This window comes from Pseudorca crassidens, chromosome 1, assembly GCF_039906515.1.
Source record: "Pseudorca crassidens isolate mPseCra1 chromosome 1, mPseCra1.hap1, whole genome shotgun sequence".
In the NCBI taxonomy this organism is placed as follows: Eukaryota; Metazoa; Chordata; class Mammalia; order Artiodactyla; family Delphinidae; genus Pseudorca; species Pseudorca crassidens.
In genome coordinates this window covers 84,949,500-84,968,517 of record NC_090296.1, presented here as the reverse complement: position 1 = coordinate 84,968,517, position 19,018 = coordinate 84,949,500, and the positions used below count along the sequence as shown (strand labels likewise).

Sequence of the window (19,018 nt, the reverse complement as noted above, 5' to 3'; positions counted from 1 at the left end):
TGTGGATTTTTTTGCCTATAGTAATTTTTTTTCTGGGGCAATAATAATCCAAAGCCCCCTTAATCTAGTCAGGAATTGAGATGATTTGAAACCACGATTCAGTACCTGATAAAGCAAGTGTATGTATAGTTTACATTTACTACAGGTGTGTATCTATCTTTTTTTTTTTTTTTTTTTTTGTGGTACATGGGCCTCTCACTGTTGTGGCCTCTCCCGTTGTGGAGCACAGGCTCCGGACGCGCAGGCTCAGCGGCCATGGCTCACGGGCCCAGCCGCTTAGTGCCATGTGGGATCTTCCCAGACCGGGGCACGAACCTGCGTCCCCTGCATTGGCAGGCGGACTCTCAACCACTGTGCCACCAGGGAACCCTGTGTATCTATCTTTTGATTCCCAACTTAAGGCCAGGGAGGTGGGTGGTTATCAGAATCCCTCCTCCTTGAACTACAGTTTTTGTTTTGTGGTCCTGTGTCTCTTTAAAAAAAAACAAAAAAAACAAAAACAAAAAACAACTTTTCAGTTTCTCAGCCTCAACCAGAACTTTTGGGAAGGATCAGCACCCACAGGGGGAACATGTTCCAGATGCCAGGCTTTCCTCTCTTTTCTAGATCTGGGCTGTATAATTCTCCACTGACTCAGTAGGTCTCTGAAGCCTTCAAACAAATGTTTTGTATCTGTGTTTTAACTTGGTCAGTAGGAGGAGTGCTAGTCCAGCACCTAGTGCGGCAGTGACAGAAGAGGAACTCTTATATTCATTCTATTAGGTTTTTAAAAAATCATTCTGAATAACGTATTTGTGATGATACTTTTAAGATTATCACTAGGAAATAATCTGTATATTGGTCCTTTTTCCAGGTGCTACCATATTGGGGAAATCCTCATGATAGAAAAGTTATCAGGAGGTTCTGGAGTCAGGTAACTTTCAGCTTACTGTACACGCATGCACACACACATATACATGTTCACACATATGTGCAGTCATTATTTCTCCAGTTGATTTGAGTAATTTCACTTACATAAAATCTTCTTATATGTTTCTGGACACTAGGCAAGTGTACTTTTTTTCTTTTACAATGCTTTTCCTGTTATAGACAATCAGCTGGACTTGAAGTCCAGGATTAAGTAAGAACTTTTTTCTTTAATAAGCTGAAGACTAGTTTTTAACAAGGTTTGTGGTTAAGGTAACTACCTTAAAAACAGTTATGCTTTTAATTCACTGCACATCTCCTACATTGGAGAAGTATATCTTTAGAGCTATCTTAAACTTCTTGGCCTTAGAAAATGAATTCCATTCCTCATTGTCTTATTATGACTTGTTAGGTATCTCTTTTCACCCTTGCCCTCTTATGTTTGCAGAAGACCCTCTACACTCAGGATGCCCCCTTCCATGTGGTTATCACCAGTTACCAGCTGGTGGTGCAGGATGTAAAGTATTTCCAGCGAGTCAAGTGGCAGTACATGGTATTGGATGAGGCTCAGGCGCTCAAGAGTAGTTCCAGGTAACATGAGTAGTAGAAATAAAGCCTGTGGACTGAGGATATATAGATATGTGTGTCTCATATACACACACATGTGAATGAAGATCAGAGAGATTTGAAAACATGGTATATGGCTTATATATGGTCTTATGGTCTCTGCATAAGCCGTATATCTGACCAGAAGGCATAAATTCTCTTTTGCATTTTCATGGAATATACATATTAATGTTTAGAGTATAAAGATTTTCCTCAGCTTTTTTTCTCCCTATTCAATAATTATGGCATTTTAACCGATTTTTGTTCTTCAAGGAAATTTTCTGTGGAGGAAGGGGTGTCCGCTCATTGCTTCAGGGCTTATTTTAGACAGGAGGTCTTAGTAGGAAGTAGAATGTTACATTATGTGGATTGTAGCTTCTACTGTTTTATGAAGGTTATCCTAGTCCCTGAATGGTTATTAGACGCCCAAGAATCCTTTTATTGGAAGTTACATGTTTAAAATGTTCTAATACCTTTAAGTTCCCAAAATGAATAGTAAATGAGTGGTTGACTAGAAAGTGTTACTCAGTGGTATTAGACCTTGGGTTTGATGGATTTTTATTAACTCTTGGTGAGCCCATAGGGCTTTCTTAGAAGTCCACGTTAACTGGCAGGATGGTATTTTCCATGGAACTTTCCATCCTCTAAAGAGCATTATTTCATATTTTACTCTTTTGAAGTAGGGCATGCTTGTGGCCAGGAGCAGTAGACTCACATTGCATTTTCTTCTCACACCCTTTCTCTTTCTCCATTGCTCCCTCCAAACTCACACTGGAAGCGCATAGAGTAATAATTTTAAAACCTACTACTGTAGATAATACTTTATAATTATATGGTCTGTATCAACAAAACTGACCAAAGGTAGTAGAGGACTTTTATCAAGCCAGAAAGGATCCTACTCTGCTATTCGAGGGCTTTTTTTAATGTATACCCTAATACCACGTTTTCAGTATAGAGTCAGTTCCTTTGAAATTTCCTGTCGTCAGCTTTGTTGAGTAATATTTTTCAATTGTGTTCATGGTAGAGTATTGATCCTTGATTTTGAGTGTTTGTTATTTTTTTGAAAAGCATTTTTAGAAATAAGGGGTCTCAATAGGGTGAATATTTACTGCTAACTTGGAATTTGTAATTCATCTTACTGGACAGTGTTCGTTGGAAGATACTCTTGCAGTTTCAGTGTCGGAATCGGCTTTTGCTAACTGGGACCCCCATTCAGAACACCATGGCAGAGGTAGGCACTAGTAAAGACCTCAGTTTTATGTCTGCATTAAACAGAGTGGCTCCAACACAGAATAAAATTCTTTACCCATGCCTACCTGGAGTGTTACGGCTTTGTATAAATTACAATCCCCACATAAAAGGAAGAATTTGACCATGGCTTGCCCTAAGTGGTTTTTTTGGGGGGGGCATCATTACTATTTTCTTATTCTCTGGCAAAAGGCAAATAAATTTCTTTATTCCTTTGTTTCTTATATAATAAATCATAATCACATTAAGAATGCTACTCATCTAATGCAGAGATATTTTTATACTAGAATAAAAAGGTAATATTCTTTGACACTGAGAGGAGCTAAAATTCTTTCTTTGGGGAAGATAATTTTATCTTCTAGAATAGGGGTCAGAAAACTTTCTGTAAAGAGCCAGATAATAAATATTTAGACTTTATAGGCCATATAGTCACTGCACAGCTACTCAACCTTCTATTGTAATGTGAAAGCAGCTATATATATATAGATAGATATAAATGAATAGGTGTGACTGTGTTCCAATAAAGCTTGATTTACAAAAATAGATGGCAGACCAGACTTGGCACCACAAGGCGTAATTTGCTGACCCCTGATCTAGAGTTATTATTAGCAAGTTATGCTGCCTCAGACTGTGTTCAGTTGTGGAATGGATCTTTATATAAGATCTTTTAAACTATCTCACTGCACAAGCTGAGCAGGACTTGCGCTTTCAGACTTTCAGTGGGAAATTAATTGAAAAATAGTTTTTTGCTATAGTACCTTATAGAATTAGAGTTGGTTGATGAGGCAGTGTGCTTACACACTCATTCTCTCTCACTTACTCACACATACACATGCTCCTAGACACAGATACACAGACCTGCAACTTCACTCTTTCTCTCTCCAAACTCTCATCATGTCTTCACATACTGTCGTTTTGTTGCTCTATAGTTATTTTGCTTTTTGTTTGTTTCCAGCTCTGGGCTCTGCTGCATTTCATTATGCCAACATTATTTGATTCACATGAGGAATTTAATGAATGGTTTTCCAAGGACATTGAGAGCCACGCTGAAAACAAATCTGCCATAGATGAGAGTGAGTACTTTTATGAACATTCATTCTTTCTACCTATTAGTGTAGGCAACTACATAATTCTGTATTTTCTTGTATATGAAGAATTTTTCTTCTGGTATGCATAGAAGGATCTGAGAGAAAAGTTTTTTCTCTTTTAAAATAATTATGTGCTTTGTACATATTTAAAAGAGTCCAAAAAGGACTAACTCAAGTGATGCTCCTGTAGTGTTGACTGATCAAGGCAGAACAGGCAAAATTCACATTTTGGATTACGAAATCCTCATTTTCCACGTAGATCCTGAAAAATTTTATATTCTTTGTGGAATGGGGTAAGACTTTTTGCCTGTGATAAAACCAGAAAATATTAGAAGGATAATTTTTGTTATTTTCTCTATATATTAGGATTTGTTTCTTCTGTAAACATTTTTTAACCTTGTTTATCAATTTCTTTTTACCTCTTGACTAATATTTTAAGAGAGTTATGAGGTATTATTACATAACATGAAGTGCCACCTACTAACTATTAGAAAAGTCTTTAAGTAATTTCTTATACTACATGTTGTTCATTTGCTGATATACATTGAAAAAATGACTTTTGGGGAACACTGGGAGTCCCAGATAGCTTGCATTAGACCTGTCTGAGAACCCTATTATTGATAGAATGTTCCTAAAACACTGTAAAGGTGAATTCTAATAAAAACAAAGCCATCCTTACTGGTTTGAGTAAATGAGAGCAAAATGCATTTGCACAATTGACTCCAGGAAGACATTGTGGAAAGTTCAGATCCCTTGGCTTCCTCCTTGCGATTGTTTGTCTTCTTGTAGAAAATCATTGAGCCAAAAGGTGTTAGAATGGTTTAGTGAAGGGTGGTCATGATATTTCTTTTGTTTGTGTTAAATTGATATAATGTATTATTTGTCGGTGGGGCTCCTGGCATTTCAGATCAACTCTCTCGCTTACACATGATCTTGAAGCCATTTATGCTGAGGAGAATCAAGAAAGATGTGGAAAATGAATTGTCTGACAAGGTAAGGAAAGAAGACCTTGTGAGTTTATGCCTTAATGGGCACCAACCTAGGGTTCCAGGGTGAAAAGAAATTCCTTGGTAAATGTTTAGTTGAAGGGTAATTAGTTTGATTGATAGGAGACCTTTAAACTTGAGAGGGTCAAAGAAGACTTAAAATGAGTCAAATAATGAAGGCAAGTAATAGTTTTTTTCTTCTTCTTGTTTTATACTTTTTATTACAGAGAGTTTGAAACATTACAAAAGTAGAAAAAAGAGTATAATGAACTCCATATAGTTTAAATGATCAACTCATGACAATTTTTCACCCCTCTGCATTATTCTGAAGCAGATCCCAGTTGTCTTTTGTTTCATTTATAAATATTTTCATGGGTGTCTCTAAAAGATTTGGTGTTTTTTAAAATACATATTCACATATCATTATCACCTCTACTAAAAAAGGCAGTTATTTCATTGTAGTATCACATATCCAGTCAGTGCTCAGATATTCCCAGTTGTCTTTGTGTATGCTTTTTTCTTTCTGTCTCTTTGAAAAAGTATTCAGCTTTTGAAACCAGAATCCAAGCAAGGTCCACACATAGTATTTGGGTGCTATGTCTTTTAAGCATCTTTTAGTCCCACCCTACTTTTTCTCCCCTTGCAATTCTTTGTTGAAGAAACCGAGTTGTTTGTCCTGTAGAGTTTTCCCACATACTGGATTTTGCTGGTTGCATCATTGTGGTGTTGTCTAACATGTTCCTCTGTCTCCTGTATTTCTGCAGACTGAGAGATAGATTTAGAAGTTTAATGTGTTTTGGGTTGTAATATTTTTTCTCATAAAAAGTCAGTAATTTTGGTTTATAAATAATGTTTTTTTGGATCTTACCAGACTTCTGTAGTTTTCTATTATCTCTTGTGAATCCTCCCCATATTTTCCTTCCTTCTTTTTTCACCCAGTTCCCAGTCCTTTGGGGTATTTTCCCATCTCCCATAGATTGCACCTGTTCCTCACAGTTCTGCTGTCTATATAAAAAGCATCTTTCCAAGTTCTTGATAATATCAGGTGATTCTCTCTGTCACTGCCAGAAGGCTGGATCATTTTGAAATTAGTAACTCTCTTACAAGATTGTGGTGGAGATGTACACCTTCAAAGAGAGGAATAAAAAAAATATATTAAAAAAATAAAAAAAAAATAAAAAAAAAAGGAATAGAAGTGTACCTTTGTTTTATTCCTTTTAAAAAAATCTTTATGGCTGCTTTGTGAAACTGGCTGATTTTAACTGAATAGTAGTTCACACAGATGTGTACCTGATAGAAAGCACTTTATAAAAAAATGGATCCTTGAGGCCTTTATATCAGAAACAGCTTAAAAACAATAGCAGTATCATAATGTCTGTTATTTAGTGGTCATTAGGGAGGTGATCAAAAGACGTATGGTTCTTAACCACTGTGCAGAGTATAAATTTCTTAAACATCAGTAATGTTTCTAATCTGTTATTAAATAGTATATTATTTATAATACAATAAATAATAGTATTCATAGTATAGTTCAATAGTATTTATAGTATAGTTCAGTAGTATAGTTCAGTAGTATTATTGAACTCTTACTGTCTGCCAGCAACTGGTCCGTAGAGATGCAGCTTCCAGGTTCTATTCAGATTTCCAAGGGGGATGAATACATAAATAGCTAGTACTGTATCGTAAGATATGCAATGATTATCTATGTGAAATATAATGGGAACATAGATAAGGGAGTAGTTCTATTAGGGAAGGTTAGAGAAGGTATCAAAGCAGAGATGACATGTGAGCTAGATCTGGAATAATGAGTTGGCATTTACTAGGAAAATATGGTAGGAAGGGGTGCTAAGCAACAAGAGTGAACAAAGGTAGAACAATATTCAAATAGGCAGCATGTTTGGCAAACATTATTCAGACTGTTGTAGCTAATATATATAGGAGGACTTGATGAGATTGGGATAATATGGTGAGTTAGATTATGGGAGGCCTCTGCCTACAGGAGAATTTTTAATATTTTACTATAGGCAGTAACTTACATTGAAGGTTTTTCAGCAGTTCAGTACCTTATAAGATTTGTATGGAAAGTTTCTTGGAACCAGGAGAGACTAGAGGCAGGAAGCTCCCACAGTAATAGTATAGATTAGATATGATGAGATCCTGTATTAAAGCAATGGGAATGGTCAGAAAAGGTGGTTAGAGGTAGATTTCCAGGTTGAGTTGAGGGACTTAGGAAATGATAGAACATGGGGTATGAGAGAGAAAAAATCAGAGGTGACTGAAGTTTCTGTTTGGGCAACTGAGTGATAATGCTGTTAATAAATTAAGTAAATAGTGAAAGAGATTTTTTTTCTGATATGTCACAAATGCAATTGCTGCAGACTCTGAGTGATACTATTATGGTAGGTAGTTGGAAATATTGGGCGGGGGATGTTGGGAAATATATTTTTGCAAGTCACTGTGATGGACGGTAGTTGGGGTTATTAGAAATGGAAGAGGTCGCCCAGGGACAGAGTGTAGAGTGAGTGACAAGGGAAGAGGGTCAAAGAAGGCACATTTTTCTGGATAATTAGCCATATCACAGGTTTATAGAGATACTGAGTTTCTAGAAATATGTATATTGTTTTTTCCAATCATAATCTGCCTTGCATGAGTTTCCAACTTTATGCTGATACTGCGTTTTCTTACAAACTCTTTTCAAAATATAAATGTCCTTATTGATTTTTAGATTGAGATTCTAATGTATTGCCAACTGACCAGCCGACAGAAGCTGCTATATCAGGCACTAAAGAACAAAATTTCCATTGAGGATTTATTGCAGTCTTCTATGGGCTCTACCCAGCAAGCACAGACAACCACCAGCAGCCTCATGAATCTGGTCATGCAGTTTAGGAAGGTAAGAGCTTATGTCAGCTGCCTTGGAGTTGTCTTTATTATTAACCCACTTCAAGAAAAAAGGCTCTATCTTGCCTTGATGCCAAATAAACAAAGGCAGTTAAAAAAGGATGAAAATGGGAAAGTATATATTCATAAAGGTAAACATGTAGGGTTTGGGATTCCTCCATCGTTTTCATAGAGTGATGTCTGCACATGACAATACTGTCTTATCATTTCCTTTCCTGTTAGGTGTGTAATCACCCAGAGTTATTTGAACGACAAGAAACTTGGTCTCCATTTCATATTTCCCTAAAGCCATACCAGATTTCAAAGTTTATCTACCGTCATGGACAGATCAGGGTCTTCAACCATTCACGAGACAGGTGAGCAAATATTAATATCTGTTTGCTCTAAGAGTGTTTTTGTATAATTTGGGGTTTTGTGGCTTAGATAAATTTAATTGAGAGTGAGTTTCACAACGAGGTATTTAAGCAATGGGTGGACCACTATTTGTTGAGGGATCTTGTGATAGGATCTGTGCACTATCAGGAATTTAACTGGCACTTCCAGTTGCCTTTCTGAGTGAGGAATGTGCACCTGTGTACAAATATGTACTTGTACCAAGAGAGATCAGCAAATGTCTCTGCCTCAGTACTGAAATGGCTTTGTGATGGTTTATACACTTGGAATAGCACTTGTGGAAGAACTGATTGGATTTCAAATTAATCAAATTTATCTTCTTCCCAGAATCAGCAGTCACAGATTTGGTAAAAATGAAGTGATTGTTAATGGTAATATGCTAGAAACCATTTCCATTCAGAAAATGGCTGTGTATGTACATTCTGCACCTCCGAGTGAGGGTGGCCCTGGCTTCTGGATTTTTAAACAAGCTCCCAAAGGATTCTTGTGCACACCTGCACTTGAGAACCATAGATTTAGAACGCTCCTTCTGTAGAGAGACAATATAAACAGTACTTTCAAAATAATCATCAACAACATCTAGCCTGATATTATTGAAATTGAGACACATTTCTTGGGTTTCATTTTAGGAATTCTTTGTCTGTGATAGCTTCAGGCGAGTACTTAACTAGATGGGCAGGGGGAAACAACCAGAGTTGTAGTGCTTTTTGTTTAATATAGTATATAGCAACTTGCAGTGCTAGAGTTGTGCTTCTCTGAAATAAAATGAGACCACTTTGAACTTGTATTATAATCTACTACCTTTATTAAGTACTTAGTACTTTCTGACATATATGTTATGATTTTGTCTGGCAACAAACTTCTCAGAAGTAGAAACAGTTTCAAACCTTAAATGATTCTTTTAGTTTGGAACCTCCAGTTTAGTTAAGTTCCTGATATTTATATTTGGGTTTGGATTTATTTTATTTACTTACTTTACAGGTGGTTAAGGGTTCTTCTTTCTCCATTTGCACCGGACTATGTCCAGCAGTCTCTGTTTCACAGAAAAGGTAGGTGTTTTGATATTTGAGAAGGGAAGAATGCCAAGGATTTATCAGGATGCTCTTTGTTTTGCTAAGTTGGAACTAGTAGTGGCTTTGCGTGAATTCTAGGCCTTTATTTATAAAGTCTTGATAAGATTTAAGTAAATTAGTTGTCTTCATCTATAGATGCTAGGCTTTTTGACTATAACAGGAAGCAATAAAAATTTTTTTTGGATTAATTGTTTTCCATTTTGATTGACCTTCCATCTTTATTTTATACCTGCCTCTTAAGAATTTTTTACACCCTCTGAATAGAGGTGTGATAGAGACAATGCAGGACTCTTGTTAGTGTGGGACTCTTAGGTCCCTCCTCCTTAGTTTAAGGAAAGGAAGCTGCTCGACTTTGAGCATTGTCCAAAGTATTAAGGCAGAGGTTCAGAAACACCTCTGTGTTTTCCTTTTCTTTTTTTTTTCCTGGCACGATAAAAAGAGGAAGGCAGTTAGCCAAGAATCCAAAACCCCAGAGGTAACTGATGAGCCAACTCCACTCTGGCCCATATATGCCATATCTCATAGGTCTGCCTCTTCTACTTATGATTGTAGTACAAAAATATGACATACTGTCTAATATCAAAGTGGCTGTATTGGAACCTTTAAAATAGTTTTTGATTCTTAAGTCAAAATTCAGCAGTTCAGCAGGCTTTAGTTGAGTATTGCCTCTTGGTTTTCTGTTGGGTTTAACTTTGTCCTTTGATATTCCAGGTGTTAATGAAGAAAGCTGTTTCTCTTTCCTTCGCTTTATTGATGTATCTCCAGCTGAAATGGCAAACCTCATGCTTCAGGGACTTTTGGCCAGGTGAGAAGTTTGCTCATTGTTTGAGAGAGCAGTTGGGAATAATCAGGGGCGAAGGTCGAATACTGTGAAATTAAATATTTACTATTATGTCATCTTACAGAGCCTCTCATTCTTTTTGTATTGTTAAGAATTAAAATTTAAAAAAAAAAAAAAAGAATTAAAATTTTTATAAGGAAATCATACTTTTGATCCTTTAATAATTGCATGATGCTTCGTGATATACCTTAAATAAAAACTATTTAGGCTCTTCTCCCAAATGCTACCAGAAGGTCTTCAATTCTTCTTAATTTCTAGGTAGACTACTTTGTTTATTTGTTTCTACAGGGCAAATGATGACTGATGATTCCTTTAGTTAGTAGTGATTGCAGCATAGCCTGCCTTACGTATTCAGGGAAGCTTAGTTCTCTTTTCTTATTCTTTGGAATAATGGCTGTTACTTAATTTATTACTTTGTATTTGTGTAAAAAATAGTGACCTCATTAGGAGAGGCTATCTCCTTAGTATAAGGATGTTTTTATTACAGTTTTTGTGATAGAGTTGAATATTCCTTAATTCTGAGAGGAGCTTTACAGAGGATTTTCATTTTCATAGTAGCACACCAATTCATGCCAAAGATAGAATTTATAGAACAAAAGTATGAAATGGCTTTATCTGAAAGTAGGAAAGAGCTGTGTCTAAAATGTTCAAGATTTACAAAAGAGACATGTTAATGAGAGACAAGGTTCCTCACTGCTATGAACTACCCTCAGCCCTCCATGGAGCACTGAATAAGCATGTCTGCTGTGGTTTGTTTCAGATGGTTAGCTCTTTTCCTGTCTCTGAAAGCCTCCTACAGGCTCCATCAGCTGCGCTCCTGGGGAGAGCCAGAAGGGGAGAGCCAGCAGAAATATCTGAGAAACAAGGATTTCCTTCTTGGGGTTAATTTTCCACTCTCCTTTCCCAACCTTTCCAGCTGCCCTTTGTTAAAGGTAAGCAATTGTTTCAGCATCAGTTATCTGTTTAGTACTCCCTTCCCTTTTCTTTGAATCAATAAAAGTAATAAAGTAAATGAAGACCTGAGGGAAGTCAGAAAGTTCCCAGAGAAGTGGGAGCAGTGTAGTGTTATAGCTTATTACATATCACTTAATAGACATTTTATGTGTGTGTGTGTGTGTGTGTGTGTGTGTATATATATATTTAATATATGTTTTGTATATAACTTTACTGTGAAGTACACAGATCTTAAGTGTACAACTCTTTGAATTTATACATGTGTATACACTTGTGTAACAACTGCCTAGATGAAGGTATAGAATACTTCCAGCACCCAGAAGTCTCCCTCATACTTCTTCCCATTTGAAACCTCTGGTTCAGAACAAATCAACAAATAAAGGTAATCACTATTCTACTGCTATCATCCCAGATTATTTTACCCTGTTTTTGAACTTAATGTAAATGGAATGATCCAGTGTGTACTCTTTTGTGTCTGGCTCCTTTCCCTCAATTATTATGTCTGTAAGATTCATCCATGTTGCACTGTAGCATTCTTTTTTAATGCTATGAAGTGTTCCATTGTCTGTTTCTAATCACAATTTATTATTGTACTGTTTTTATTTATTTATTTATTTGGCTGCATCAGGTGTTAGTTGCGGCCTGCAACTAAATGGGATTGCTGTATCATCACGTATACGTATGTTTAGATTTAGTTCCCACTGCCAAACATTTTTCCAAAATGGTTTTTCAAAGTTAAACTCCCACCAGCAATGTGAGAGATTTATTCTTGTAAATCTTGCCTACCCCTGGTATTGTTGGCCCATTTATTTTGAATTTGTGGTTTTCAGTTGCATTTCCATGGAAAGTAATGATGCTGAGCACTTTTTCATATAACTGTTTGCCGTTGTATAGTAGGTAAGGGGAAAAGGGATAGGAAATAAGTGATAGGTGATAGGTGCAGATTCAGATCATGTGAGGCCTCATAAGTTAATGCTAAGGATTTGGGTTTTATTCTGAATGAAATGGGTGTAACACTGGAGAGTTTTAGTAAGAGACTTGTATGTTTATATGTTGTAGTTCTTCAACTAGATTAAAAGTTTAGAAGGTAGAACTTTTTCTTTGTATCCTCTAGAAAATTTAATGTGTCATCAGTCATACAGCTATCGAATGTAGGATGTTCTTTGGCTGCATCTGGTTATTTGCCCCCTGTATACTGGAGAACCCGTATGATTTCCTTTTCTTCTGTTTTCCCAGTTGGTTTCTCAAGCATTGCTCCATATACTTTTTTGGACTCTGAAGATAAGATCGTTAATGCAGAAGGAGAATAGAATTGGGTTCCGGCCTGTTTGGAATAATATAGTCAGTTGTGGCAAGGTGACTTCCTACTAGTGAATACTGATATGTCTAATGAAGAGTTGCTTAACCTCTGTAGACCAATTTCCTTACATTTGGTACTCTATATTACTACAGTTAAAATTTTTTTACTAGTTTTATTTTTGGTACAGAGCGCACCATTCATGAGTCTAAGAAGCAGCTAAGTTGATTCTGAAAATATGACCATTTGCTTTCCTTTAGTAAACAACAGGCCAAGGAGATTAGAGAGACAGAGAGAAGTAATAGGTATACTATATTAAAAAAATATAACCCTTTTTCTTATTGCCTTGGCTATTCTTCTAGAGATACTAACATACATATAGGAAAGTGCACAAATCATAAGTGTACATACAGCTTGATAACTTCACAAAACACTGTCAGAACTTTACCTCAGAGGCCCCTTTGTGCCCACTTCCATTCATTGTTCCTCCCAGTGTCCTCCCTGTAAGAGTTACTATAGGCAAAATGTTTGGGTGGCTTATAGTTTTTATTATTACAGATAGTGCTGCTGTGAACGTTACTGTACACACCTTTTAATGAAAATTCATATGTATTTTGTGAGGTATATATATCTAGTAGTCAAATTGCTGGGTCATAGGGTATGCATATGGTCATCTATAATAGGTTATGCCAGACAGTTTTCCAAAGCAGTTGTGCCCATTTTCATTCCCATTAACAGTGTATAAGAGGTTCTAGTTGCTCCATGTCCTTGCCAGAATGTGACATTGTTTTGTCTGTTCATTTTAGTCCTTCTATGTGGTAGTATCTCACTGTGGCTTTAAATTATATTTCCCTTATGAATAATGATATTGAGTACCTTTTCTAATGCTCATTGGCCATTTGGATAACCTCCTTTATGAAGTGCTTATTTGAGACCCTTGCTTATTTTTCTGTTAGTCTGTCTGTATTTTTCATGGTGTTTTGTAGTTCTTTATGTATTGCAGATGTCTTCTACTCTGTAGCTTACTTTATCACTCTAAATATTGTCTTCTGTTGAATCGTTAGCATTTTTTGTGTCCTGTTGAAGAAATCTTTGCCTTTACCAAGGTCATAAAGATAATTCTGTTTTTCTCCAAAGGTTGTTTTGATTTACCATTCGGATCTACAAGAAACTGGGTTTTCAGTCTGTGTTATGGGTTGTCATTTTTTGACTTACAGATATCCATATCCTTTTGACCCAAGTTCATTTGTTGAAAAGACCATCCTTGTTGCACTGCAGCATCACTTTTGTCAAACAGGTGGCTGTATATGTGTGGGTCTGTTTCTAGACCCTGTTCTATTCCATTAGTCCATTTGTCTATCCTTGACCAGTACCACTTTATCTTAATAACTATAGCTTCATAATAAGGCTTGATAACTGGTAGCACCAGTCCTCTAGCTTTGTTTTTCTTCAATATTGCCTTCACTGTTCTTGGCCTTTTGCATTTTCATGTAAATTTTGAATCAGCTTATCTATCTTAGTTTAAACTCTTTTCAGCAATGCCAGTAGCCCCATGTTTTTTGATTATGTCCCCATTACTAAAACATTCTTTATCCATTTTGCCAATACCTATGCATTATTTCTTTTAAAATGATACATAAATAATAGCATATTAATATTATTTACATTGTGAAGCCTGCATGTAATTTCTCTGGAGACCACTGATCCAGGCAGTTAAAAGAAGGCTAATTGAGTAAGGAATGTTAATAGAGGGGAGGACACACTATTTACTGGAGAAAGTACTATTTTTTTCCATACACTCTTCACTCTTTCTCTCCTGCTGTTTTCACTTGTTTGATCCCAAGGGCCAATAGGATTGAGTGAATGGGTCCATTAATTTGTATGTATATCAGAAGAGCTTATTGATTGACTGAATCTGCAGTGATTGACTGTGATCTTGGCTTAAGGGTTGGGGTTTTTCTAATGTTCTTTCATAATAGCCTCCTCCCAGTGTCAGTCTACTCCCACAGAGAAAAAGCACTTGTAATTAATGTTGTTTACAAACGTGTCACGCATCAGTGCCTATTGTGAGCAAGGTGTGTTAACAGTCATGGTCTCTTATTTTCTGGTTTGAAAACTCATTCATGTATATAGTAAAAAGACATGCACAAAGTTAAAAGGACTTTAAAAATAGAAATGATTCAAGATCAGAGATGAAAGAAAACATAATTAACTGCCAAAATAATGATAGATGATTAGTGGTAAAGTTCAGGATAGGAGATCACTTTAGGTTAAAATGGACAAAAAACTCTTTTATAGAAATGGTATTGTTTAAGTTGGATCTTGAGTGGTAGGGACCCTGGGTAGAAGGAAGGATTTTCCAAGTTGAAGATTTGAGCCAAAATACAGAGCAGTAGTGAGAAAAAAGGCCAGAAAGGTAAGTCACCTTTTCTCCCAAGGAATCTTTGAATGCCAGTCTATTGGGGTTTAGATACTAAACCAGGAGTTTCAGCCCTTTTTTGGCTCACCTTCTTCAATAGATGATACTGTTGTAATCCTGGGGGAATAAAGTTTTGGTGGCTACTGTCAAGCCATGGGAAGGAATAATCAGGTAGTTGGTTTTAGGAAGGCTGTTAAATCATTCAAGTCATTACAGCACATCAGTGGGGATCTCTGCCATTGGTACTTGATGACTAATCTCAAGAGTGTGATAACAAGAAAGATTGGATGTGGGAATCCATGTTAAGGAGGGTATTAAACCAAAGTTCCAAGTATCAGGTACAAAGGACCCAACAGAAATAGTTGTAACCAAAAGATGGTGAAGAAAGGGTGAATGGACTCTGATTTGGATATGGATGAGCATTGGCAGTGAAGGAATAACTTCCAAAACCCAGAGTTCAAGAGAGGATTCAGAGGGAGTGCTGAATTCTATATCAAGTTTAAAGTGAACACTTAGGAATGAATTAGGAGCTCTTTGATGTTACGAGTGCAGATATAACAGAGGAGGCCCAGGTGCAGGGATTTACAAGGAGAAGGATTCTGGTTAGGAAATAGGTAATGAAGTGTAACAGTTAAAAAGAATAGGAAGACATTTCAGGAGGGACAGTTGGTTTTAACTAAAAGCTGAGTTTGTAAGAGAGAGGAGACTCAGATTTGAAGACGAAAAAAGAAGAAAAGGCAGCTAAGAGGGAAATCAAACATGCACGAAAGATGATTGATAGGGGATGCAAAAGTGGTTAACTATCCTTTTTGTATGGTAGAAAACCAGTGAATACAGGTAGGAGCTCTATAATTAATAGAAAGATACTTCTCTAATACAAAGAATATTTTACAATGTGCAGAAAGACTGAAACCAAGCTTAACATGAAAAAAAAAAGTGCTGTTAAACAGTTCTGTCATTTTTGGACTTCCCTGGTGGTCCAGTGGTTAAGGCTCCACACTTCCAGTGCAGGGGGCACAGGTTCAGTCCCTGGTCAGGGAACTAAGATCCCACGTGCTGCGTGTCAGGGCCAAAAACCCCCCACAATTCTGTTACTTTTTTTCTTTCTTTTTTTTCTTCATTTCTTTTTTCCCCCTCAAGTGTGAGAACAGAATTTAGATGTTTGGACATAGTCCCTCTTGTCTTTGTGGTCGGGTTATTTTAGGCACCTTGCACTTACAAGGTTAAATAAATGTTTACTGAATGACTTAGTAAGTCTTGGTGCATTGTATTAGTGTTGTTTTTCCCTTTGGAACTTTGTGTTTTGTTATCTGAGGGAATGTCCTGCACCCTAAAATTAGAAGTATAGTCTTCCTCTGTATTTAAAATAGAATTTTGTGAAGAGTTCTAACTTTTCCTTGGAGGTTGGGAAATATGGGTGGCATTGCTAATTTGTTTGATCATGCATTGAGTTTATTGCACATTAGTTATTTTTGCCCTGCATTTGAGCTGAGAGCTAGAGGCATTTCTTGGGAGTGAGAAATATACCAGCAGAAAGAAGCTACTTTTTAGACATCTTCAAAAGGGTATCAATTGTGGATATTAGCCCCTGTAGTAGTTACCTATACCTATATAACAAATTACCCGCAAATCTAGCAGCTTAAAACAATGAACATTTTTAATATCTCATCGTTTATGTTGGTTAATAACTCGGGAGCAGCTTAGGTAGGTGATTCCGACTCAGAAAATCTTATGAAGTTGCAGTCAGGATATCAGCTAGGGTTGCAGTTACCTGAAAGATTGACTGGAGCCGTAGTTTTTGCTTCCAGGTTAGCTCACTTATATGCCTGGTTAAGTTGGTGCTGGCTGTTGTCTGGAGGACTCTGTTCCTTGATGTGTGGACTTTTCCATGGGGCTGCTTCAGTGTCCTCATGGCATGGCAGCTGGCTTCCCCCAGAGTGAGTGATTCAAGAGAGAGAGCAAGGAGGAGCTTCAATGCCTTTTGTATTAGTTACTTCATTACCACGTTTGTTTTGGTATTCCCTGTTCTGAGATTTTGGCTTAGGCAACAGATGGGTTCTGACTGTGACGCTATGAAAGTTCATAAATTGGAAGGGATGCTGGTATCACCTCTCCTTGTTCTCCATGTTACCTGTCTGTTCACAGTTTTATTAGCTACTGCAAATGCAGTATAATATGTGCCGTTCATCTTCAACCGAAATTCATTGCTCAGAAGCCCTAACTCCTTGTGAGCAAATTTTTTTTCATTGCAAACTCTGTTTTTTTCTGTATCTTGCATTTTCATTTGAGTTGCCAACTTAGTTCTGATTATGTAACTTTGATTATTTGTAAACATAATGGTGAAGAGATGCTGTTTCTCCAAATCCTTGTTTTGCTTTCTTTTGTGATACTGTGAAGTAGAGTAGCCTTGTTTAATACGTAAAGTAAACACAAATTTATGTTTCAGTGTTTTGATGGGAGAACATGAATCTGGCTTCCATGTTCAAGATCAGTCTTAAAAGTAAAGTTGGGGATTATTCTCAAGCAGACAAACCTGAGAGAAGAGACAAGGGGAAATGCTAAAATTGGAAGCGAGTGCCAGGTCTCTTGTACTATTCAAAAATAATTTTGAGTAAAATTCCTTTGGAGCTACCAGATTAACTTTGAATTAATTTTTCCATATTCACCTTTATCCTCTTATTGCAGAAAACCCTTCATCCTGTTCTCTTCTGTGCCTTCATTTGTTTTATGAAAAGTAGCTGTGCCTTCATTTGTTTTATGAAAAGTAGTAGGTATTGTTCCAGGAGCCTGTCTCCTAAATACAGCTTCCTATCATCAGATCAAGGTGAAGGCTTTGTTCTTATTCCTCTGAGGAGATAGTTAATGAATGTTGACTTACCTGCATGTTGTCATCTTGTTCGTGGTAAGCTATCTTAAATCACATACTACCTGAGTTATATCCAGCAGTCTAATCCAATCCTCTCATCTTCCTTGCCACCCATGGACGTGAATGAATGTGAACAGTGAGATCTTCCCCTCACTGAGTGTGCCTATAAAACTCTTCTTCTTACCCTGCAGTGAATATTACTCTGCAGTGAATATTAAATTTGAATTCTGTGTTACAGAGTTCAAGGAAGTACCATTCTCATAATGGTGCCTTTGGGATGGTACAAAAACATCAAGGAACTAGGAACTAGGCTAAGGACATGGATCAGATGACACTTAGGGTACTTTGAACGAAGTTTAGGGCCTTTTAAAGTCTCTTACTTGACGTGAATGCTTTTCTGATTTCTTGTGATGCTTGTAGAACAAAAGCCAGCATGATTCTGTGTTGTCCTCTTAACCTCATTGTTCTCTACCCTGCTTTACTGGTGATGAGTTCAAGAAGGAATAGCATTTAGTTAAAAAATTTTATGAATTCATTCTCACAAATCTCCCTCCCCACTGTAGGCTCTGACCAGAGCTCCTTTCTTGTACAGTTTTACAAGGGTTAGAGTGCAAGTCTCACACATATGAATTTTTTTCTTTTTAATCTTATTTTGCTCAGAAGAATAAAGACAAAAACCAGAATCTGTAGGAAATACACCATTTAGCCATCTTTTGGGGAGGCAGAACAGATTTTATACTGTATCCAGTTAAATACTATGTTAAAAATGATAATTGGCAGAAACAGTACCAGCATTAACTTCATTTCCTGTCCCAGTGAAACTGTTGTCATGGTTATGGTCTGCTTAGGCATTATACGTGTTGAAAGCTTTATATACTCTACAACTCTAGTGAGCCAACTAACTTATAGAAATTGAGGGAATTTCAGATTTTGCAATTTAAAATATACAGGACTTTCCAGGTGGTCCAGTGGTTAGGACTCTGCGCTCCCAGTGCAGGGGGCCCAGTTTCGATCCCTGGTCAGGGAACTAGATCCTGCATGCCTCAACTAAAAAGAATCCCGCAGGCCGTAACTAAGACACAGCACAGTCAAAAAAAAAAAAAAAAAAGATTTAAAAATATATATACAAAAGAATCTAAGCATAAAGAGTTATTTTGAAAAGAGTGGTGTGTGTTTTAAGTTTTAAACACTATACTCTATTAAATGCTTAGAGAGCTTAGAATGGCTATTGATGAAGAATCCCCCAAACAGGAAGTTTCCAAAAACTCTTCCACTGGAGGTTAATTTGCAACTGCAGTATCTGTATCATCATTTCCTGAGATCATGAGAGCTGCCAGTACCCCTTGTGGAAAGCTCTGGGAAGCCATTGTTTTCAGAGTTTTTCTGTATTTTATTTCCCCCTTTTTGTTTGGTTACTTAGAATATCTGTGAAAATAGAAT

General features: G+C 36.8%; 1 protein-coding gene across 4 annotated transcripts in view; it reads left to right on the top strand.

Annotated features, from left to right (window-relative positions):
• The window catches only part of INO80 (INO80 complex ATPase subunit), a 128,809-nt gene that overhangs the window by 58,336 nt on the left and 51,455 nt on the right, over nucleotides 1-19,018 (top strand). For all 4 annotated transcript variants that reach the window (XM_067743657.1, XM_067743648.1, XM_067743636.1 and 1 more), the window contains exons 15-24: nucleotides 854-913; nucleotides 1,355-1,497; nucleotides 2,659-2,743; nucleotides 3,716-3,833; nucleotides 4,756-4,841; nucleotides 7,560-7,727; nucleotides 7,958-8,091; nucleotides 9,110-9,177; nucleotides 9,913-10,006; nucleotides 10,803-10,974. In XM_067743657.1, coding sequence (XP_067599758.1) covers nucleotides 854-913; nucleotides 1,355-1,497; nucleotides 2,659-2,743; nucleotides 3,716-3,833; nucleotides 4,756-4,841; nucleotides 7,560-7,727; nucleotides 7,958-8,091; nucleotides 9,110-9,177; nucleotides 9,913-10,006; nucleotides 10,803-10,974 — 1,128 coding nt within the window. The remainder of the gene's footprint in view (nucleotides 1-853; nucleotides 914-1,354; nucleotides 1,498-2,658; nucleotides 2,744-3,715; nucleotides 3,834-4,755; nucleotides 4,842-7,559; nucleotides 7,728-7,957; nucleotides 8,092-9,109; nucleotides 9,178-9,912; nucleotides 10,007-10,802; nucleotides 10,975-19,018) is intronic.